This window comes from Astyanax mexicanus, chromosome 1 (genome assembly GCF_023375975.1).
Source record: "Astyanax mexicanus isolate ESR-SI-001 chromosome 1, AstMex3_surface, whole genome shotgun sequence".
In the NCBI taxonomy this organism is placed as follows: domain Eukaryota; kingdom Metazoa; phylum Chordata; class Actinopteri; order Characiformes; family Acestrorhamphidae; genus Astyanax; species Astyanax mexicanus.
Window position 1 is genome coordinate 90378088 of NC_064408.1, and position 25875 is coordinate 90403962.

At 38.1% G+C, this 25875-nt stretch overlaps 1 protein-coding gene across 3 annotated transcripts in view; it reads right to left on the reverse strand.

The window, feature by feature from the left end:
• Window positions 1–2241: 2241 nt before the first annotated feature.
• Window positions 2242–25875, reverse strand: part of stau2 (staufen double-stranded RNA binding protein 2) — a 133186-nt gene continuing 109552 nt past the window's right edge. For all 3 annotated transcript variants that reach the window (XM_007260098.4, XM_022683929.2, XM_015608564.3), the window contains 2 exons: window positions 6445–6533; window positions 2242–3820 (listed from right to left, as the gene is read on the reverse strand). In XM_007260098.4, the coding sequence (XP_007260160.1) occupies window positions 3727–3820; window positions 6445–6533 (183 nt within the window). In that variant the 3' untranslated portion in view covers window positions 2242–3726. The remainder of the gene's footprint in view (window positions 3821–6444; window positions 6534–25875) is intronic.

Sequence of the window (25875 nt, forward strand, 5' to 3'; positions counted from 1 at the left end):
TAAAATTAGTAAACTTTATATCATACATCATATTATTCTTCAATATAATTTAATCATGTATTTCATTGCTTTAGGCTTCTTTAATCTCTTAAACTCTGCAGAACCACCGATGGTTCTTAGGGTGCAATAAGTCACACAGCATTAGGGGTTAATCAACTGATTACTTGATTAATCAAACTGTTACAAACAATAAACTCTTTTCAAAATAAATGTTAGATTATCTGAGAAGCTGACTTAGAACAATGAAGAATGATTCATTTTTTATGATCTGTGTTGGACATGGTGGATCCTCTGGTCAGGATTGCGCTCAGCATATTCAACAGTATTGGAACTGACTGCAGCATTCACACCTGATCTGAATGTTAATTGTATCAGTAAGGTGATGTGAGGTTGGTGTTTATCTGTCCATCCACCTTTTGTTGCAATCACTGTTGTTTTTGTGTTTTGCAAATAAAGGTTTATATGTAATAAAAAAAAAATATATATATATATACAGAACCAGTCAAAATACACTAGATGACTTAAAAAAGACTCTTAACAGGCTTCTAATAGACTAAAATCTGACACCCTCTCACATCTAAAGACTAGTCATAGACTTTTTAGTTACAGGTTAAGGTTTTGCAAAGACCGGGGATCTTACAGGGTCTCTATTTGCAACTAGACACTTTCTGAGATTATTTATTATGTTAATTATTATTATTTTAAATCGGAAGACACATCAAAGAGACTGTTTCTCCTCCTTTTGTTCACTCCAGGAGAACCGTGGTTTCTAAGTCACTGCCAGAGTCTCATCCATGTCCAGTTCCACAAACGTTCTCACAATTGTCTTGCGGCTTCCTGTAGCTCTCCTATTGGTTGTTGACATTGTTCACGTCACTATTTGCGTGAACCAAGTCTCAAGACTTCCGATAATATTAAACACGGTTGATTTTATCTGAACGAAGGATTTAAACCTTCAATCCAACCACTTTACACTGAACCATTGAGACGATGTAACCGCAACTCGCCTAAAAATCGTTTGATGTAAGGTTGGCATTAGTTGGGTAGTCCTGATGCTCTCAAACACATTAAGAGGACAAGAAAATCTGAGAACTAAGATTCTGAACTAAGTGAAATTCTTGAGAACTGCCATGATTGTGCTAAGTTGTCATCTAAGCAAGAGGAGCTACTTAGAAAAATCTGAAATATAAAACATATTCTGGTTTAACACTTTTTTTTTAATTACTAAATAATTCTGTATATTTTTCTTCATAGTTTGGATGACTTTAGTATTAATCTACAATTCAGAACATTTTAAAATAATGAAAAAGTTGTGTAACTTTTGGCGGGTACTGTATGTACAACTAAAGGTTTGTGTAAGTGAGGGCAAAACCTGAATAAAAGAAAGAAATTAATCATAACATCTGTGTGCACTTTTAATTTGTCTTGCTTTGGCTTTCAATAGTGGATGGAGGTGGATGCATTTGATACTGTTGTTTACTCAATATATTAACTTAATAGGTCACATTTTACAATAAGAGTCACAAATAACTAATTAATAACTGACACTAGTTAACATTACTAAACATTACTAGGATGTTGCATAAATTGAATCAAGACAGTTTAAAATGCAATGATAAATAATGTCTTAACTTGCGTGAGCCACTCTGTCATAAGTACTGTTTCTGTCCACAGCTATTTGTATCTGAACTTCAGTTAAGTCCTGCACTCTAAGAAATATAAGTACAGATTTGTACTTAAAAGAGTACAAAGCTTGTCGCTGGGGCTGTACCTTATATTGAGGCACAAAAAAGTACCTTTCAGTGAAAGTCCTTTTTTGTACCCATGGTTTTTGTGCCAGTATAGATTATAAAGATTATAAACATTATCATCAACTAAATATGGCTCAAAAACTTGATGATCCAAAATTGTCTGGCTTTCAAATAAAAAAATGTGCAATTTAAATATATATTGTTCATTAGTACAGTGATGCAGAATACTGAATGTACCTTTTGGCTGGATAAATGGTACAAATCTGTACTTATTGCTGTTAGAAATGACTTTGTACTTCAGAGGGAACAAATCTGACCCTGTAAAGACCAGTATTGTACCTTTGAGGGTACAATTATAAAGAGTGTACCTTCGAGTACAAAAAAGTACTCATGTCGTACCTCTGTTTTTTAGAGTGTGACTGACACAGTAAAATCAGGCTATGCTTAATATAATAAAGAAAAGAGAGAAGGAAAAAAATCACACAGACACTTTTTCAACACGAACTGATGTGATTTTACTGCATTTCTTTAACTGAAACCATTGTTTTGTTTATCACACTGTGCATCCACAGAGAAAAAAAAAAAGCCTTCCCGGCAAAGTGAACAGTTTCAAGTAATCAATCTTTTAATTCACTGGGTCACATGATTTGGAAAGAAAAGCTGTTTACGGAAGTAAACATCCTCCAAAAACAGCGTCTCTTTTCCAGGCTCTTCCAGAATGCAGTTATTAAAAGCACTCAGTTGATGCATCAGAGTTAATACAACACACAACATGGGTGTAGATGTGCTGGACAAAACTGTGAGGAGAAGAACCAGAGAAACAGAATTAGCAGCAAGTGGAAATGTCCTAAGGCTACGTAATACCTTCATAAGCCTGTTACAACAGCTGACAGTTATATAGGATTATTCTAACATGTATCGGTCATAAAAGCATGATTCTAATTCATGTAGATTTAGTTCAGGCTTAAAAAAAAAGGTGTCACGTATCCTTATGAACATTAAGAATTCTAGTTTATATAACAGTAAATCAGTTTTTTCCAATACGAACATCAGTAAAAAACTGAAACTGGCACGTTTAGCTTAGATTCAGATTGTTGTTAAAAATCTTTCCGGTAATTCTGTTTTTATGGTACAACATTTCAGAGGGCAAGGCAGTCGGTGCTGCTGTACCGAAGCCTCCAGTTCCCTTCACTGGGGTTTCTCTAGATTTCTTTCAGCAAAACTGCAGCCTCTACTGTTTTTATTTCTAACACCAGTTTTATCCTTTAGTTTTTTTTTTTTTAATTCTGCATATGATACTCTGCAAGTCATACACATCCATATAGATAAATGAATGCTTTATGTCAGCATAAAAGGTAAGCTGGGTGACTATATATGAAGACAACAACTACAACTTTCACAGCACTGCCATTGGTTAATCTTTAAATACTCAAGCACTGTTATTCATAGATTAAGAGAAAAAATGAAAACAATGTAACCCCTCCCCCCACCCCTCAAAAATTATAATAAACTACATAACTTTGCTTTTACTCTTATAATGCTTCATTTTATATCAATGGTGCGATATACACCTGTTTTTAAATCCATACCACTTGGAGACTAAGTGAAAATTATAACAAAAAAAAGAGAAAAGAAACAAAACATCTATCAATCAGGGAAATGCTCTATATAGTCACTTAAATTTCTTTTAAAGTCAACAGTACCATGCATTTACTCGTTATCTGATTAGTTCTTTTTTTTATTTTCTTTACATTAGCTTGCTCATTTCTTTTAATAGTTAATTTTCTCCATAGTAAATAAATGTGTTTAGATAGTGTTGTCTTCACATAGACTGAAAGAATGCTTCTTTTAATTTTCACCCCTCCTGTAATCTGCCTTTTTTCCTGGGACACATCCACCCTATTGCATGTTGACATGTGTGAAGGATACAGCGGCGGTCGCGGGGCTCCGGCGGAGCGGCGGAGGCTTTCGGCTCCTAAACGACGGCCTTTGAATCCTTGCAGTCCTGAGCGGTGGTGCCTGAGTTAGTCTGTTTGCTGTCTGTCCTCTCGGCCAGGTGCTTCGCTTGTCTGCAAAACAAACACGCACGCCCGCACACACACACAATGAACACTGGGGTTCCGGTACAAGAGAGTCCTAAATCAGAAGGACGGTTTAGTCACTGCACCCACTGATGCCTAGCTAGTGCAGCTGTTAAACGTATGTACAACATTTTACGCCTGTATTTGCTTATTTAATCTTAAAATTGTTTTTTTTTGTATTTATTTTGATATATCCAAATTCTTTTTATGGCTTAAAATGCAACAAGCTGTAAATGTACAAACAAGCTCTGTTTTGGGTGTGTATTGAGCCTTTTTCATATAGACGATCAGGTTGAATTACAAACAAATAAATAAGAATAAAATCTGGTGTAGATTGAAAGGGTGGGGCTAAACTACTGCATGCTAAAGGAGTTGCCTAGATTGCTGTAAATAGACATTCTATACAGCGATCATATGGAAGTCTGTGCAAATGGGAGGGGCTAAACTACTGTAGATTAATGGGTGGGGTTAAACTGCTGTAGATTAATGGGTGGGGCTAAACTGCTGTAGGCTGAAAGGGAGGGGCTAGACTGCTGTAGGCTGAAACCAGGGTCTATATTACTGTAGCCTGAGCTGATAAATCTGTGCAGGTTAGTAGTGAGGAAACATGAGGAGAGCTCCGTTTGGTCTGATATGGGTTGTTTAATGCTGAGCGGTAGAACACAGCAGAAGGGAAGCGGGATCGCCCTGTGCAGAATAAAGGTGACTGATTTCTCACAGGGTTTTTCCTTCTGTTTTCCTCGTGGATAGGCCGGGCAGTGTTTCCCTCGCTGTCTGAGCACTGTGCTGCTTTATTAAGCTTCAGCCACTGAAAATAAAGCCCTCTAACCTTTTCTTACGACACACCTACTATGAAAATACTCTTGAATGGCCAGAGCCATTTCCGTTTTGGTGTGCCCATCATTTCCACACTCATATTTCATTCTCCACTGGCCCACTCATCAGATAAGATAATGACCAGGGTGGAGAGAAAGAGAGAGACAGAGAGTGTGTGAAAGAGAGAAAGAGATTCCCTCTGCCTCTCATTATTTGTGGATAAAGATTATGCAAAATTCCCTCATAATAAGAGGAGAACCTAAGTAGGCCATGGAAATCAGCACTGGAGTGTGTGTGTGTGTGTGATCAGAAAGACTCCTGTTGTGAGATTAGTTGATAAACCTAGACTTTGACATTTAAAGGACATTTTGACTGTGTGTGTGTGTGTGTGTTTCACTCATTCAGACAGACAAGAAGTCCACCTGCCAAAGTAGGTGTGTGTTTTGTTTGAGTTATGTAACAGAGAAATGATCTATTGCATTTAAGAACAAAAATGATCGTAATTATTTATTCAACACAGATTTATAACTGTTAAGTTTATGAACCCGATTTAGAAAAAGTTCAGTTCATTCAATAAGTTAAGTGTATAAACACTGTACTACACAACACTGAGCTCATCAGAACACCTCAGCTAACTTGTACAGAACATTAACACAGCAGCATTACTTGTGAAATGTGAAAAGGATGAAATCAAACATGATAAGTACAAACTTCTCTCAAATATGCCACCTCTGTTCACCGCCAGCATTCTGAAATACAGCACTTTTATAGCTGATGCTCCTAACAGGCTTACCGTGCTAATGATAGGGGCATAGCATTGTCCATTCAAAGAAATCACTATTTTTACACCACTAGCAAACTCAAAGTAGAACTTGTTAATGATGCAATTAATTATGTTTTTTTTAACACTATGCCCCCATTACTAGCATTGCGAGCCTGTTGAGAGCACCCGCTAAAAAAAATGTATTTAATTAAGATAGGAGTGTAGGATGTGGCCAATGTTTCAATACAACCCACGTCCTTTTTACACAGATTATATGTCATTGAGAACAGTTAAGTGAAGAGAAAATGAACTGATGTCTAAAAGAATTAACCTAACTCTCTTAATTTTAAGCAAGAGTAGTGAATTATTTCAGGTTTTTGTTTTTTTTTTTTTTACAATGTTTGAGTATCAATGTCTCAAACCTAATTTAGCTTGGGAGGGATACAGATTGTTTAAAATCCTTGTCAAGGAAAATCAAGATTCCTTAAATACAGCTCCAAAAATCTGCAGTCTAGCACTATAAAACCTAAAATAACTCATGTCCAAAGCAGGGAAGGCCTATAATAAGACAGTGAAGTGTTTCAGATAGCCAATTCTTCAGTTTAGTTTTGCATAATAGCAAATGTTGGATAACTGCAACAGTGGATAACTTTCAAAGAAAGCAGGTAATGCTAATGAAAACATTTGATTGACAAACAATTTCAGAAAGATTTAACAGACTCTTGAGTGATGGTATAAGACTTTTACTTCTTCACTACAAACTTTAAGCAGTATAACTTTCAAAGAGGCATCTAAACACTGTAATTCATTTTGGCAGCAAGTCCTGAGAAATGTGAAATTCTGTATTATGTATGGAAAGAAAAATGCTGAATGGCCAAAAGGTTACAAATAAATACAGACAACTAGTAACATGACTTTACTCATTGAGTTTACTAATTTTTGTACTACTTTGTCAGCTGTTTTTTGTACCTTAGCAAACACAAGAATTTATGATTTAGACCTAGCACACAATTTTAGCTGCACCTTTACTCACATTTCACATGATCCATTTTCCACCTTGATTGGTCCATCCACCGGGTCCAGTCCTTGTTCTGAAAGCTGTTTCAAGGCACTAAGAGCAGCCTGTGGGGGAGAAAAGAAGTTAAGAAGAGAGTTCCGACACTGTACAATAACAGCTGAGCACATCAAAATAACTCAGAATTTAATTTGATATAATATCAATTGAAAAAGTTTGAACAAATCTTAGCATTACTCAGTGCCAGTAGGAGCACCACAAACAAAGCATCACTTTTACAGGTAAATTTGTCATATGGAACAACTGCTGGACTACAGCACACACACACACACACACACACACACACACACACACACACACACACACACACACACACACACACACACACACACACACACAAACACACACTCCAACATGACAGCTAATAGTGTAACATGGAAAGCAGTGCCTGGTCCTGTTCTCCATCACACAGCCTGTTAAAGCCTTTCAGCACAGCTACAGAAATGATGTAATAACTGAGACAGGGTTGTCATAATCAGTTATATCTCCTCTCTAGTGATCTAGTGACTGCAGATATGATGGACTGAATAATAAAAACTCAAAAAAACTCAACTCAACAAATTCCAAAGACTCCACACTATAAATTTATGTTAGTGGAAATCAGAACACATTTGTATAACAAGTGCACAACAATCTAAACAGAACACAATTATTTACATTTTTAACATATAATTCACACCAATTGAGCCATATTAAATTAGAGTGTGTGTGGGTGTGTGTATAACTCTCATAGTGGACAGATCCACCTGGTGATGCTTTCTAACTTTTTCTCCAACACGCTGCCAATGAACACCAGATGTGCAGGATGGAGCGACCATGACATAAATCTAACAACAGCCCACTGGGGCCCAGGAGACACACACACACACACACACACACACACACACACACACACACACACACACACACAGATATGAGGGAGACATACACTCGCTGTTATAGCACTTTCTCACCCATCATATCATATCATATGCTAAAAAAAAAACACACATACATGTGTACACCTGATCATTCTAATGGAATAACTACACAGACAAATGAAGACAAAAACATAGATAGAGCAAAAAACATTAAAGGCAATTAAACACAAACAATTAAAACAAGTAAAAGTAAATATAGGCAACTATAGGCAACCATGAACAGTTAAAGACATCTAAATATTTGTAAAAGTGACCAAATTACACTTTTAGGCCACTACAGACACTAAAGACTGCTAAAATCAGCTAAAGCCAAAGACATTTACATACAGACAAACAAAGGCCACTACAGACACACTGAAGACCACTAGAGACACGTGCAGACAAATAAAGACCAATACAGACACACTAAAGGCAGCTAAAGACAAATAATGGCCACTACAGACACACTGAAGACAGCTAAAGACAAATGCAGACTAATAAAGACCACTACGGACACACTTAAGACCACTAAAGACACATACAGACAAATACAGACCACTACAGACACACTAAATACAGACAACTAGATACAACCAATAATCACTACAGAAATTCTAAAAAAAACAGCTAAAGACCAATGTAGAGACATTAAAGACATCTTGAGACAAGTATAAACAAAGGCCACACTACAGACAGTTACAAACAACTACAGACAACCAAGGACATACACTAAAGACAGGTAAAGACACATATACAGTTTAAGGCAACTAAAAAAGGAATAAGCAACTAAAGACAACTTTACTACAAGTCTACTAAAAATAACTAAAAACAAATCAAGTGTAGAGTGAATGAGACCTAATGATTCAGAAAATCACCACTAACAGTCTGTGGTGAACGTAACACACACACACACAGTCTACGGAATGTCAGCCTTATCAGCTGCTGAAATCTCTGCTAGTGATGAAGGCTTATCTATAATGAAACATGCGGTCTAGCTACAATAAGCACATTCCCAGCATCTGTCATAAATCACATTCAGATTGAATGATTTTTTTCTTTGTTTGATCGATGACGAGAAAATACAGGTCACAGAAAGAAGGAGGCTGAGTTTTTCAGCAAAGAAACCATTTACAAGAGGTCTGACTATTCCTCTAGTTTGACTTTCTTAGTGACAAGAGGACAGAAACAGCTGTTCTGGGTGCTTCTTTGTTATGTTTAAGCTTTTAACCTGCCTCTTGACTAGCAGGCCTGAAAACAAAGAGTCATCTGCAAGCCTGTTGGAGATGTTGGGTTTTTGAATGGGAACACAAGCAATTTATATATAATATTTATTTTTTCATTTTTAGAAGATTAATGTGTGAACTGCATTCTTCACAGAGTCAAAACTGTTCACAGTGGTGTTGAATGGAACACACCGTCTAAAAAGTTTAATGATTCCACTCAAGCCTGATATTAACATGCTTTAGGAGTGACCTGATCATGAGCAAGTGGTGGGCACAGAGTGCAGGTGTGAATGAGATACGGTGTGTCTTGAATACGCACTATAATCTGTTGACTTGAACTACACTTGGAGGTGGTCAGAGATTTTAATTATTAAACTTTATTACAGGCTCTAGGCCCAAAAGGAAGACATACAACATATACATAAGAAAAGAAGAAGAAGAAAAAAATTATGCATCAGCATGTACAACCATACTATCAGTTATGACAGTCTTAAAAGGCAGCCATACCAATGCTTCCACATATATGATTGATATCTGACAGAGCTGCATCTAGGGCTTGTGAGAACCCTTATAATACAGTTTTGAGACTTATCCAGACGACACATGAACGTAAACATTAGGTTCCTCAAGAGAGCATGTATAGTACTTAGTCTTGAGTCACAAAATAGTTTACTAGCACTGCAACTCCTAGGCTTTTTCAGCAAAATCCTCAGACAGTCATTATATGCTACTTGAAGTTTACGCAGGGTCTCTTTTTTGTAGCTGACCCATAGTGGGGCTGCATACATAGGAGTACAGTAGGCACGAAACAAACTTACTTTCACATCATCAGAAGAGAAATGAAATTTTCTTACTAACATGTTTGCTTGGACATACAACATTCGTCTCTGCCTATACATGTCAGCATCATCTCCCAACCTGTCAGTGATAATGTGCCCAAGATATTTTGTACTGCTTGATACACATACTGAATGCCCTGACAGGTAAAATGTTGGAAAGGGCACTTTATGATCCTCCTTGGCTCTACATATCAACACAACACTCTTTTTGGATTGTACTGTACATCAAACTCAGCCCCATACTCAGAGCACACATTTAGGAGCTGCTGAAACCCAACAGTGCTGGGGGACATAATAGCCAGGTTGTCTGCATACATCAAATGGATCAAAACAGTATTACCTATTAAACATCCTGTCTTACACCTCCCCAGTTGTTTGGAATTGTTTCTATGTGTCCCCAACTCAGCTGCACTCCCCCGATCACTAGTAATGACTGAACACCATGAGGGTAAGGACTAGCACATGCCTCCTCTGATACATGTAATGCCAGCTACCTCCTCATTTTCAACTGCTGTTGATGCAGCATTAACCTAATAACTAGTGCATTCAGAGGAAAGCGCGGCAACCTGGCAACAATACATCAGATCAAAGACACCTAGAGTAAAAGAGGGCTATGTATTCATACAGAAAGAGCAAGGCCAATTGTGCCCTCTCGGACTCTGGCTGCTGATGAAGCTCCATGACAAGGATACAAACCAATGATCTCCTGATCATAGTGGGTGCACCTTAGCCTGCTGAACCACAAGGGTCGAAGCCCTTACATGTAATAATAACAAGCTAATGCATAGAGGCAATACTTGTGGCTGGTGTGCCTTATCTCGATTTGGGCAGAGAACTGTTAGAACTGATAGACTCTTACTGTAACTGGCCCATCCTCCAGCAGAGATGACATGAGAAAACTGACCACAAACAGTCATAGCACACGCATGCAAAATGTGTGTAAATGGCTTTCGCGAAAGTTTTTGGCAATCATTTGTGATCAGATTATCCAGTATACATGTTAACCTAAAAGAGCCCATGGTGACGTATGTTTCACAGGACCTTTAAGAGCTGTGTTTTAAAGTTCCTTACAGCATTCTGTCCTTCACTTTAACTCACAATGTCCATAAGTGACATATACTAATCACAGCATGACAGCACAACATGTTAATGATGTGTGTTTGATATAGGAGTGCTGGAGATCAAATTAGCTCCTTTAAAAAGTGTATTTTAGCTTCTGCAACCCTGTTCCAACCATGTTAACACTAAAAATGTTTTAGTAAAATGTTTTGCCTTCCATATAAACTAGTCATGACACAATTTGTATGTGGCATTTATATTACATATGGATTTTAACCCTAAAATATATAGTCATGTGCACTTTGATTACAATAAGAAAAGAAAAAAGAAAAAGACAAAAAAGTACCAAATTTGTATTATTTTCAAAATTTTGTTTCAATATTCAGAAGTGGGTCTTGGATCTCATGGCCTAAAATTCACACAGATTTGCCACAATTTGACCATCATCATTATATATAAAATTCAGAAGACTCGTACAGCTTCACTGGTGGTTTCTGATAGTAAATAAGATTTATGTGCACTGCACTCTTGACGTGTAGTCATGTAAATCTGGCTATTAACCAGCAGGCCCAAAGACAAATAGCCGTCTATCTGCGGTTACAATTCTTAACTGCTGCCTTATTTTTCTACCGAGACAGAGAGTGGGGATGAGTGAGATATCAACACAGGTGAAATGTGTTTAGCTTAGAGCGACAGTCTGGAAGTGGTCCATCCCTGATCCCCCCCCTTTCACCCCCACCGCTACAGATAACACACACCAGCACTCAGCACAGGCATTAGCAGACAAAATGGATCTGTCTCGGCCAAACGCTACTTTGCGGCCTTCATTCATCACCTTGCCGCTGGGTTCAAAGGATGGAGTGGTGGCGGGGGGGGGAATGAATGTGGAATGCGACTAAAGGCTAAATATGGTGGCGCGGACTAAAAGGGCGAGGTGGATGAAGAAGAGAGAGCGCTGTCAGAGGACAGGAGCCACTAATTTTTCTATGTCACTTTAATGGCTTTTCTGATTGCATTTTCATTTCCTTCACTGCCTTGGCTAAACAGCGCAGATTCTCCAGAGAGCCAGTGGTCAGCAGGAGTGGGGTGATGGATTGACAGAAATGGTGGGAGGGGGTCCCCACCGTCCACCAACAACATGGAAACCGTCAAACCAGCTGACAGTTTATCACTCACTATCCTGGGAGTAAGAAAGCGCGAGAGAGAGGGAGAGAGAGAGAGAGAGGGTGTGTGTGTTGGGTTCAGATGCCACGTCCCTTAGCGAAGGTTAACACTGTACAGGCTTGCTTCTCTTTAAAGCGATAGTTCGGCCAAAACACACATGTATGCACCCGGTTTTCTGCTCTTACTCTTAATATAGTCCTTCAGATACATCAGATACATGATTGGTCAAACAAGATGCTAACAAGTAACAGAATTAGTCATTTACAGCAACAATTAGCTTGGTGCTAACTGCAATTCCACACACACTACTACTAAAATTCCATTTCTTTCCAATTAAACAGTTCATATGATATAACTATCTAAATTAGTGTGGTGTAATTCATTAAAATGAATTAAAACAAACATTCAGAACCTCTAATCAACTTGATCTTACCCAGGACAATATTTTCTATTATTCTGTTAATATTTAAATCTGTGTGTGTCAATTTACCAAAAAGAATATTTACAAAAATCTGTAATTATGTGACTGACCCATCCATGGAAATGAAAGCAACACTGTAACAAAGTAAGCATTTTGTACCAAAGAAAAATGTCCATTTCTGTAATCAAGGTACAATGATTACAGACTCTCAAAGACTGAACTTCTGGTCATACCAGCAAAACCTTCTATTCAACACAACTTTGCCATAACCATCGACTCTCTCTCTCTCTCTCTCTCTCTCTCTCTCTCACCGACAAAGGTTGCTAGGAACCTGGGTGTCATGGTTGATGACCAGCTTCTCTTCACGCACCATGTGGCCTCAGTTGCTCGATCCTGCCGCTTTGCGCTTTACAACATCGGAAAAATTTGACCGTTTCTGACGCAACAGGCCACCTAACTCCAGGTACAAGCTGTGGTAATCTCACGCCTCGACTACTGCAATGCCGTACTAACTGGCCTCCCGGCCTGTGTAGTAAAACCACTACAGATGATTCAGAACGCAGCAGCACGTTTGGTCTTCAACCAACCAAAACGGGCACATGTCACTCCGCTGCTCATTGAGCTCCACTGGCTACCGGTTGCTGCTCGCATCAAATTCAAAACTCTTACAATCGCCTACAAGGTGATGACAGAACAGGCTCCTTCCTACCTGCACTCACTCCTGAAGGCTTACGCTACCTCCCGGCCGCTGCGCTCCTCCAATGAACGTCGCCTCGCTTTGCCAAACACAATCCACACAAAGCAATCCAGACTGTTCTCATACAGAGTTCCCCAATGGTGGAACAAACTACCTTCCACTACCAGATCAGGAGAATCTCTCGCTATCTTTAAGAAACTCCTGAAGACAGAGCTCTTCAAAAAGTACTTACTATCCTAACACCTCTAACAAACTAACTAATTCTAACCTCATCTCCTTCTTCCTCTTCTCTACTGCTCTATCCCATTATTTCCCTCTGACCTCCTTAAGGCCCTATCTATGGATGCTTTATTTTTAACTTCTATTATTTTTGTACTTACCCTCTTCTATTATTTGCACTTCAATATTGTAAGTCGCTTTGGACAAAAGCGTCTGCCAAATGTAATGTAATGTAATGTAATGTAATGTAATGATTAATTTCTTGTGATTATGAATTAAAGGCATGTCACCCAGAACTAATATAAAACTAAGAAGATCATTATGATATTAAATAAATGACAGCTTGTTCCTGCCACTGCTGTAAAGAAATCAGAGCCTATTTTTAAAATATAAATAAAATATTGTAATTTAAGAGTATTAATTTGCAGAAAATGAGAAATGGCTGAAATAACAAAAAAGATGCAGAGCTTTCAGACCTCAAATAATGTAAAGAAGTTTTAAGAGTTCAGAAATCAATATTTGGTGGAACAACCCTGGTTTTTAATCACAGTTTTCATTCATCTTGGCATGTTCTCCTCCACCACTCTTACACACTGCTTTTAGATAACTTTATGCCACTCCTGATGCACACATTTAAGCAGTTCAGTTTGGTTAGATGGCTTGTGATCATCCATCTTCCTCTTGATTATATTCCAGAGGTTTTCAATGTTTCCAGAGCTGCATATTATTATCAAATCCATATTTTTTTCTTCTGTTTTCTTTTAATATGGAACAGATTATCACCATGTCAGTCGTCACTCCGTCAGAATTTAGAACACTTTAGACAACTTTAGTCAACTTTAGACTCTTAAGTCCGATTGTGTGAAATGCGCTTGCATACAGCTTTTGTTTGAACATGCGATTAACAACATATTTTTGCAGAATTTTTACCATTGGAATAAAAAAAAAATGGCACTTGTTAAATGCAGCAATGATACAAGTACACCTGATAACAACTTGCAACCACCTGAAAACGCTCTACAGCAACCAGTAGGCAACATTATACCATACTATAATACCATAGTAATCACTTTGTTACACACTAGCATCCACCTAACATCCATGTGCCAACACCACCGCACACAGCAACCACCTGGGGTACCATAGTGTCCACTCAGCAGTATGATGGCAACCATCTAGTAACCAAAAAGCAACACCACAACAATCATTTGGGATAGCATAGTATCCACCTGGGATAACACAATAACTACCTAGCAACCACTTAGCAACCACTTGGATGCAGCATGCAGCAGCACGTCTGGTCTTCAACCAGCCAAAACGGGCACATGTCACCCCGCTGCTCATTGAGCTCCATTGGCTACCAGTTACTGCTCTTATTAAATTTAAAGCTCTTACAATCGCCTACAAGTTGATGACAGAACAGCTCCTTCCTACCTGCACTGATCACTCCTGAAGGCTTACGCTACCTCCCGGCCGCTGCGCTCCTCCAGTGAACGTTGCCTCGCTTTACCAAACACAATCTACACAAAGCAATCCAGACTGTTCTCATACAGAGTTCCCCAATGGTGGAACAAACTACCTTCCACTACCAGATCAGGAGCTTATCTCGCTATCTTTAAGACAAAGCTCTTCAAAGAGCACTTACTCTTCTAACACCTCTAACAATCTAACCACTTCTAACCTCTTTTCCTTCTTCCCCTCCTTCACTCCTCTATCCCATTATCTCTCTTTGACCTTCTTTGGGCCCTATCCAAAGATGCTCTTAACTTCTATTACTTTTGTACTTCACTATTGTAAGTCGCTTTGGACAAAAGCGTCTGCCAAATGTAATGTAATGTAATGTAATGGATGCAACAGCCTGGAAGTGAAATTCACTTAAATTCACACAGCCATTCAAGCCATTACTACCATGTCTATTCTTAGTAATATTCACCTGAAGTGTTTTACCTTAAGTTACTCATAACAGTGTAGTTGTGAGTTCTGCTTTCGTTTTCTTAAATGTTCCATATTTTAGATAAGATGCAGCTCTGCGAGAGTGTTGTGAAGTTTGTGTACTATCAGTTATGATCACTGCTTGTGTTTTCTGCCTACAGCTAAAGCCTGAGTGCTAATCTGATGGACTCGTCATGTGCTCAGGCCTTCATTTCCCATGTTCCAGCGGAGGTTCCCACCGCAGTGCGTTTCTGGCCTGATCCAAAAGCATCAGAGCGACTCCCCGCTGCTCTTTGATCGCCACGCCGCAGTCTGTTTTATTTGCCACCTCATGGCGGAGAGGCGGAGGCCGCTGGCCGTTTAGCGCTCCATTAGTTACGAGGACGAGGAGCAATGCTGCATCTTTGGCTCGACTAGAAACAGCCCTCTGATCTAAAACGCAATCAAACACTCTGCAGGTGTACACACACACACACACACACACACATCGTACTGTCTCACTCTCACTCACACACACACAGCAGTGAGCCTTTCACAAACAGTGGTGCAGATTTGGGCCTCCGACTGAACAGCGAACCAAATCCGGTTCTTTGTTTTCCTTATTACACAACATCAGCTGCATCAAAGCAAACTAAACAGCTTTCTAGTCTAAAGACTGATGTCATCGCAACAGAGCAGAGGAGAGGGGGATTACAATATATGCATGTCATGGGTGAAGATGTACCGAAGGATCTGTTCCTAGACTAAACAATCGCCATGCTGGTAAGAGGAAAGCGTGGAGGCTTTTAAAGGGCCCATATTATGGGAAGCTAAAATCTCATGCTTTCTTTGAAATGAAAGAACATTTGGACACCCTGGTCAAATTACCTGAAACTGATGATTTTCTATAACAAAATAAACAGACTTCCTGTCTACAAAGACTATCCTGCACATTTTAATACACAATTACTGTTCATTTAAATGAAATGAGACAATATGGAATGCAGAAATTATATGGTATTATATGCATTTTATTCTTTTTCAATATATTTAATTCAGTAAATAAAAAAAAAGTCTTAAATGTGCAGAAAAGCCTATATTTTAATAAATCCTGTAAAATAATATTAATAAAAGTTCACTCCGTTTTTTTTTTCCAGATTTAACCGTCAATAAACCAATTTATTGGTTATTACACCATCCCTTTAATTTTCATAAAGTTTTCTTTTAAGTATTATGTCACAACATACCTCTACCCAATAAAATAAAGGTTAGAAATTGATTTGAGATTTTACTTTTAAGTAAACCTGCATTCATATGTAATATTTTTGGAGTCAAAGCCACATGGGTTCCAATGCCACCAGTTGGTAACTTAACAGACTTTTTTTTTTCATTAAATAAATATCAATAAAGAAAAAAGATTGATCGTAAATATGCAAAAAGAAAGCATGTCATTGTTTAAATATTGATTCTATTTACTTAATAAAATAGTGCCTCAACAAAGAGCAAAATACAGCTACAATATACAGTTCTACCACATTTGTACATCTGTTTATAAAGCAGTAGTGGTTATTATTTTCCTCCAAAAAAAAAAAGATATAGGTTAATTCAATATTAACAACATCTGGGTTGTCTAGACTTTTGCATAAGACTGTAAAACTGTCAACACCAAGAAACCATTCCATTCACCCCTTGGTTCAGATCATTCAGTCCGTATATAGATATTACACTGTAAAAACAGCTCATTTTCATCCCATTGTTTCTCTGATGTCACAAAAGCCAACACATTTGCATATATCCACCTACATCATACAGCGGTCTAACCCCAGACTGCTGCTTGAATCACACATAGCCAGTCAGAATTTGCATATAATTTTTGAATTTGAATTCTGTGTAAATGGTCCAGGTTAGAACCCAACAGACACAATTAGTTGATTTTGGTTGCAAAATTTAATTAATTTAATTAAAATGTATTTATATAGCGCTTTTTACATCGAGATTCGGGTCTAAGTCTGTTTTGAGTAAGCCAAAGATGACAATGAGGAGAAAACTCCAACATATTAGGAAAAAAAAACAAAAAACAAAAAAGGATCCAAGTTTTAAAACAGGAACTCATCCTCCTTTGGCTGATAAAGTTAATATGATTTTAATCAAATTACACAAATACAGTAGTTTAATCAATAAACAGCAATAAATATAGTTCATTTTGCTGCCACTAAAAGAGCTTTTAATTTGAATCAATCATATATATATACTGTAATTTTTTTAATTTATTGATTGTTTGAAATCACTGAGATACATAAATACTAGACATATATATTCTCTGTTACTGTGCTTCACTCACAGATTTGCCACCATGCTTCCTATTTTCCATTACAGGTGGGCAATATGACAATATTTTATGGTATTGTGATATTTTTTTTTAATCATCCTACATAAAACACTTTCCTGATATCGATCTCTTGATATCAATATCATATAGGTACAGATATCATCAGTGCCTAAAAAAATAATTTTCATTAACTGTGAGGAAAGTCACTGTGACACACAGCCTGCAGTGGATCTCTGCTTTAATACACCATCAGTATTGTGATGCTGGTGGAAAGAGAATCCTCTCAAACTCCTCACTTTAAAGCTCTGGAGAAGACACACACAAATTCCTGTGTCTTCTGAGATGAAAAAGCAGTTTCTTGTGAGCAACACCTTTAGCAAAAGTCTAGTTAAATATTAACTAGCTATTATTAGACAACTAGTTCATAATTACTTACAATTTTACAAATCTATTTTTCTAAAAATTATAAATCAGCCTAAACTTTGTAAATAAGATCAAATCGGATTGTGGCCCAAACCGAAACGTGGTTTAAACCAGACTGTGGTTCACCCTGGCCCAATCACAATCATGATTTAGAACAAATCATTACCCAAACTGGACTCTGGTCCAAACAAAATTAACCCAAACCAAACTGTGGGTCAAACCGAATCATGGTCTAAAGTAGGGCTGCAACAATTAGTCTACATAATCGACAATGTAGGTTATAAAAATTAGTTCACTCCAAATTTCAGTGTTGTCTAATCATGTACTGGAATGCACGACACACTACAGTGCTGAGATATTTTCTCATTAAATATCAGAACAATTTCACATTAAATGAACTCTGAGTATTTAAATCCCAACTTTGGCTGTTTCTATTATTTCAAAGAGATAAAGAACGCTAGCAACCGGAGCAGTACCCACCGCATGCAGAGATAGAGTCCATGGAAGAAACATTTAATTAAACACTTTAATTAATTGATTAATCAGAAAAATAAATGTCAGATTTGTCGACTACCAAAATAATCATTACTTGCAGTCCTGGCCTTAAACAGGCCACATCTTAAATTTGAGCTGTTTCCCACACAGGCCCATGGATTAAAATTATACATGGTTGAAACCTAATCATTACTCGAAATGGTCTGTAGCCAAAAACAGAGATTCAAACTGAAATGGGTCCTGAACCAGAACTGTGACCAAACTAGACTGTGACATAAACTGAACCATGGTCTAAAACAGGTCAAACTGTGAGAGTAGTGAAGCGTCACACCTCTAATTCCAATACTACTTAGAATATACTCCACTGCATTGTTTAACAGACACTATGCACTATGCATTTCACAGGATCAAACTTTTACACAATTACAATTACAATTCAGTCAGTCTTCCATTGAGGAATAAGTGGAGTGTGAGACGTGTTAATGAGGAGCAGTGAAGGACGTGTGAAGGTGTGGAGTGTTAATCACTGCTCATTCACTGCCGTTATCTCTACAGTTCTAAACACTGAGCAGAGAAAGCAAGAAAGAGTTCCTCTTTGTTTGGGAGGTGGTGGGGGGGTTTGGATGGGACTTTGGAGGGCTGGGCAGTACGAGCGGAGGGGAAAACGAGGAGTGTGTGTGTGTGTGTAAGCTGGAGCTGATAAGGGCAGAAATTCCTCGTCTGCCTCCTATTGGGCTCCTTCTTTGGTGTGATTTCACAGCTCATTGAGCCGAGGGCTGTGGTATGTCCTGTTTCCAGAAGGAGGCTCATGTGCTGCAGCTGGGGTGAGGCCTGCGCAAGGCTTTTCTTATGGGTGCAAAATACACTTATGGAGGGGTCTGGGGGGTCTCCCCTCACTACAGGGCAACTTCACGTTGTGTTGTACTAACTTACTGATTTGGTTTTAAGTAAAATCGCCTTTTGAAGGGAATTTTTAACATTGACTGCAAACACACACAGACAGTACCATGCTGGTGTCAGTGCTGTGCTGAGATCAGTCTAATACCCCAAAAATACATGGACAGTAGGTCCATGGCTGTAATTTAAACCAGTTCTTTTAGTCTGGTTGTCATTAAATCATGACAATAAAAAAGGCAGCTGCCGTTTATAAACAGTGTCTATGCAAGAGTCTGTAAGGCTGAGACTTGGTTATGTAAAGAGACAGGTGTAAGAATTAATTTAATTCAGCAGAAATTGTTAACTTAACACACTCATACTTGTTTAATGTGCATTATTTTATTTGAATGTGTTCAGATAATCAGCTTTACAACTCAGTTTCTCAGATGTTCTAAGACATTTGCACTGTACTGATGTTGGCAATAGACGTCCATCATTAAAACATCATAAAAACGTCTGCACTGTGTGTAAAATTGTATTGCCCGCCTGTACTGCCCGCCTGGTAACAGTTACACCACTGGACCCAAAGCCTGCTGAGCTAAAGCTGAACACGCCATCCAGCCAGGTGAGAGATTATTTTCATTACACTGAGCGAATAAAACTCTTGTTCTCCACTGCAGGACACACACTGCCTGCTGCCACAGGACAGTGGTTCCCACACCTGACTGCCAACACACACATACACACACACACACACTTCTACATGGCAGGCCTCAGAAAACCTTCAGTTAGAAAGCTAGAAACATCCATAATACAAAGAAAAAACAACTTTTAATTTAACAACATGTGTGCAACTAAATTTAATGACCTTTGCTGCCTCTAAAATGTCTTTTGACTTCAGGTGACAAATGAATGAGTAAGAATCGAAAATATCCTGAAATTTTACAACAGTATTTATTTGTATTGTTTACCAATATAAACACCAGCACTGCTACTGACAAGAAAGTTCTACATCGAAGAACTTCCTCTTTAACTCTTTAACTAAAAGCATTTAAAAAGCACTTCAGTCTCTTTTTTACGGCTCTCCTTCAGTTTTACAGTCAGACCATTGGTGCTTGAAATAAGGAGGTTTTTCTTTATGTAAAACAGATTAATTTAATTCATGATTCACAGTTACAAGCTGATTGTATGCAGTGTTGTCACTGTTAGATTGACATATTTCCCTGTCCAAACTTACAAAAGCATCATTTTTCAATCGGTCGCAGCACTAAAAATATATATCATTGGCGACTGTAATCCAGAGGAATGCTCTGGCTTTAAAGGGGGTAAATACGTGTGAAAGACGCTGTATAATCCACAGCCAAACCATCTGCATTCACGCTGCAGGCCAGGCTAATCAAAATTCCAGATTGTGCCTGTGCACAGAGCAGATCCAGATCGCAGGGTCAATGATGACCGTAACATCCCCGGGGACCGAGACTTCGCTGACATGGGAAGTCATAAATTAGGAGCAAAGATGCAAAGGCATGCCATGCGCCATTTAGTCCGGAGAAACTCGCCTTATCTGCTTTATCGCTTTGAAAGAAAGGATCTGATGAAAATCTTCATTAACGAAAACTTTTAAAATAATGACAACAAGCTGCTACATAAAGGTATTTCAAGAGATTTTACTGGAAAACATATACATACACATAAATACATTAAATATATAAATTCATACTATTTAATTGTATTATTTTAATATTTAATTTGTAAATTACGTAGCATCCATAGTAAATCCTGTCAAAGACTGAATTCCTTTATTGTTTGTCTAGTTAATACTGGAATTTCTGAACTGATCTTAAACGTTCTTCTGGGTGTCTGAATATAGACAGCTGCATCATTTAAAGAGAAACAGATAACTGGAATGAGATATGGACAAATAGACATAATTCAAACATTTCTAGCACTTTTTTATCTCAAATATCTTCATATCTACCTAGCCTGCGTATGTTGGGAACAGTTTCTTGCATACTATTTAAATAGTTAGTGTGCTTTATAAACCGGTGCACTTTTTTCTTTTTTACCAGTCAGGTATTAAGGAGCAGTAAAGCCACTCTGCTGAAGTACAGCGTTATAAGTGTGCGTTTTAGTGATGTTTATCCAGCACTAAGGCTGGGTGCAGCAGCATTAGCATTAGCCGCTAACCGCAGCATTAGCACTTCGCCATGCAGAGGCGAGTATATTGGACTGTAGTCTGCATGTTTACTGTGTCAAAATAAGCTACATGGGATGAACCGCTAGTTGATAACACCGTGGGTTACCGGAACACTCCTCAGTCAAGTGCTATTGGGTAGCAGCTGATGCTTATTCTGCTACACCCAGCCTTAGAGCTGGAGAAAATTCACTGAAAACTCACCTTTAGACAAAACATTGTAAATCTAAGCTTACTGTAAATAAAACAAAAATCTCTGCGTGGGTTAACATCCAGTGCTCGTTCGGCTTTAAAGATTTTTTTTTTTTTTTAAAGAATTACAGTTTTGTTTACTAAGGCGCTTCCCTATTAAAAGGGAAACATGGCAACACCCTTGCTTACTTCAATGTAGGCATCCTTACTAGTGTCGCTTAATGCGCCTTATAATCCAGTGCGTTTTATGTATGAAAACAGACCAGAAAATAGACGTTCATTGATTGTGCACTTTATAATGCGGTGTGTCTTATAGTCTGAAACATACAGTACATAAACATCCCCAAAACACCCACATGTAGCGAGACAAGGGATCTGACATGGCAAATGCTTTAAAAAGGGTGAGTGGACAGACTTTCACAGTCAGTATTTTGAATCGAGTTTACGTGTTCAAGTTCTGCACAGGGAAATAGGACTGACCCACTTCATCACTGCGTGCGAAGCGCCAGTGCTAAAAATGGCACTTTTTCCACCAGACTAAATCACAGTACATTGTAAAAGCACTGTACCAACAGCTATGTCTCATACTTTTGGCATTCCTCTAAGAGTCAAAACTGTTATGATTTTCTGTCAAAACATACCAAATGCCGTATGAAAAGCTCAAAAATATGTATCTTTGAGAAATATCTGAATAAATGTTTTGGTAACTGATCGGGGAAACAGTGTGATTAAATGAATTATTCTGTAACTGAACACACATGGAGCTCTGCAGCACATCTGCACTCATTCAGCTCCATTACAGCATCATGAAATTACATTCTGCACATGTTCAGATTCCCAGTCAGATTACACACACTCACACACACACATTATGACCTTTTGAGGGTAAAAATCGCTCAGGAAAAGTGTCCACGACATTATGAGAAAAGAGATATCCATCAGGCTGGTTTATAATAAATTGGTGGCCTATATTCTGTTTACAGATAAATGGGGAAACTGAATTATTACTAGTGTCATAAGAATTACAACTAATAACAGTGAAGGGTTTTCCCAGATTCACAGATTTAGGATACAGGATAAAGTACATATTACATTAGAATCTAAAGTAAAGTGTATTCATACAGGATTTGGTTCTCTTGTAAATGACAAAGCAGGATAAGAAAAGAAAGATACTGTATGACATTTAGGCTAGATTTACACAGCTGGTGAAATTGAGTCAAACTTGGTTTACTGCACAAATCTGATTGATTGATTTGGTTGTTCACATTGTCTTTTTAATGTGGACTGTTTCTTAAATTAGTGTGAACAGATAATGCCACATAATTCCAAATGATCCCTCACCAACATACACAAATCACCAATCCAGCTCTCCACCACTCCACCTCTAACAAAGCTCCACACTCATTCAGCACACACACAGCTGTCCTCTGTCTCCTTACTCTTAATAGACTCAGCTTTAGAGGACTCCAAAATCAGCGGAGAGAACGAAGTTCATTTCATAAAACCTTATTAGGAGACAAACAATAAAAACGAAACTGGCCAAGCTTGCCCAGCATACAGGACAGCGTTTAACCTCTATTTATTTTGACACACAAACTCAGAGAAAACAGAGATGCATTTTAGATTAGGAGGCTTTTGACCTCTTTTGACTTCTTTCCTTCTCTCTTTAAAAAAAAATTGTAGTAAACCTGTTTTTTTCTGATTCCCTATTATAATGTAAACTGTTTCCTTGTTCACAAAATGCTCTATTTACAAGTTCTATTTGTAATTTGTAGCATGCATGTCATTAAATATGTCAACCAGGGCTGTCACAATAATAACTAACAATTTCTGGGGACGATAAAAATGATTGTAATATTCAATATCATTGTAACTTTAGGACCATTAAATCCCACTGACATAATGACAACATAATAGCATAGCAACACAATTACACACTTTTAAAGCCATTTTAATTAATCGCAGTCTGTTAGGTATATATATTTTTTTACCGACAGCAGTCCATGTAGCATGTATAGAGTTCCAGTAATTGAAGCATTGGTCTTCGCACCAACTAGCTAAAATAGTATTTACTGTTATGGACATATATTCATAAGTTTTTTTGTATCTAAGCAAACATGGACATAAAGATGAAATCACAATTATCGAATATTACTGAGGTCATGTCCATTTATTGTACAATAAGTCAATTATGTAAGTATTGTGACAGGCCTAATGCTAACAGTGCTGGAATCTCAAAGCAGGTTCTAAGTCAAGAAATCCAAAAAATGTCTATTAGTGGTCTACATAGTTTCCAGTTTTTAGTGGAACAGCTCAAGAGTTTGTTGAGGAGCTTCTGTACACTCTTTCATTTCCACACATACATCTGCTCACTTACAAGACCAAAAAGGTCTCCACTCCTCAGTTTAGTCCTATCTATTCAGCATACAGCAGTTTTGCTCAGTTTTTCCAGCCTACAGATTGTTTTTTTCTAAAATGGATCAGGCTTGTTCAGTTGTTCCTTTTTTGTTCTTAAGCCTCACTGCACAGGACAACAGTGGATGACCTATCCAGACTATTACTGAAGTTCTTTTGAGGTAAAACAAGGTCTTTCAAGGCAATCTTTCAAGCAGTTCCCTCTGAAAAGGGAAGTGATGACTCAGTGGCTACAGCACTGCATTACTGATGACAGTGTTGTGGGTTTGATACCCAGGTTTGTTGGGCTGCAAGTGTTGGGAGCTAGACCAAGGCCCTTAACCCTCACTGCTCTCTGGGTTCTGCAGTGAAGGCTGCCCACTGCTCCGGGCACTTGTGTGTGCTCAATGAATCATTGTGTGTGTTTTCACTGCACACAAATGGTAAACGTGGTTGCTTGTCTTTATCTTGTACTGGCTTGAATCATTTCTGTTGTCCGTGACTCTTTTATATTGCGTTATGAACTAAGGAAATGGCAACCTAAAAAAAATGTCTTAATGCATTTTCTTATATTAAGCATTAACTATTAAGAGTCCTAAGCAGCTAAGTAGAGAAGTACATTTTGGTTACTGGATTAGTATTTATAAAGCTTTGAAAATTGCATAATTGTGACTAAACTAACAATGATGGCAAAAAGCCACAGCGCAGCAAACCAATTAAGGCCTGAGACTTTAGTAAACAGTATTTAAGTACAATTTGCAGTCTTTACAATCAAAACTGGTCCTAATTTTTTTTAAACGCCGTTTGGAGGTTAGTTCATTTTCTACTCACTGAACTACTAACAATAAGAAAATACAATTTGACTAGGGATGCCCTAACTTTTGCATGCCACTGTATATACTGAGATTTCTGCAGTTATATAGGAATCCTTCCATTGATCATACGATAACGATCAGTGGGTTATTCCACACTGACATCAAACACTTTACTGTCCATGAGTAAGAGAGACCACACCAAGAGGATTCCCTTCCATTCAGCCCTGAAGCATCTTTCTCTCTCATTCTCTCTCTCTCTCTCTCTCTCTCTCTCACACACACTTTTCTCTCCCATCCACAAAAATCACCTTGGGCAAGGTGGAAAAGCTGTGGGTGGATCTGCAGCTCTATCCAATCAGATTACAGCTGACAGGGGCTCTCCCTGTTTCCTCACACAGATCCCATCACGCTCGCTAATCCGGCTGCAGAGATGCAGGCCGATTAATGGAGCGCAGGGAAGTGGCAGCCATGCTGATAAGCGGTGAACGAATGCAAAAGTCGGAGCAGCTTATCGGCTCTCAGCTGTCAAACCGCCGCATACCTGCTGGAAAAGACCTTTAAACCAGGGCTTAACGACGATAAAACCGCAAGTTAGCGCAGGCGGCTAATCACTTCCTGCCATTTGCATGAGTAATAAACTGAGAAGAGGGAACAAGATGAGGCTGTATCAATCAATAGCCATAATCACACAGGGCCCTCCCACTCATGGTTCTTCAGCATTATTGTGTTGCTGTCCAATGAAAAGACAACATCATTTTTGTCTGTGTTTAGTTTAATACATACTTTGAACACATAAACTGTTCCTTACACTGGTTCAACATTTTTTGATGAATGGAGCAATAGAAACTCTTCTGGAGAAACTCCAGTATTACCTGAAACAAACTAAACTATAAAGTTTTTATCTCTCTCCTGTAAAGTTGCTGTTTTTAAGATACATGTTTTTCTGTTTTTCACAAACATGATTCACTTTAGCTCCTTTATGATGATTTACTTCAGCTCCTTTAAAATAAAACGTTTGGTATTAATGTGATGCACACAGTTTCTGATTTAGTCCAAATTTAGTTGATCATCCCACCATCTAACCCTAGAATTGATAAGCTAACATGACTAATAAGTCATGGATGCTTATACCCCAACAATTAACATGATGCTAACTGCATGCCTAAATTATCCTACTTAAACCGTGTAGAGTTATTTAGTAGTAGTTCATTATGTGTTTTTTTTAGCATTGTCCAACAC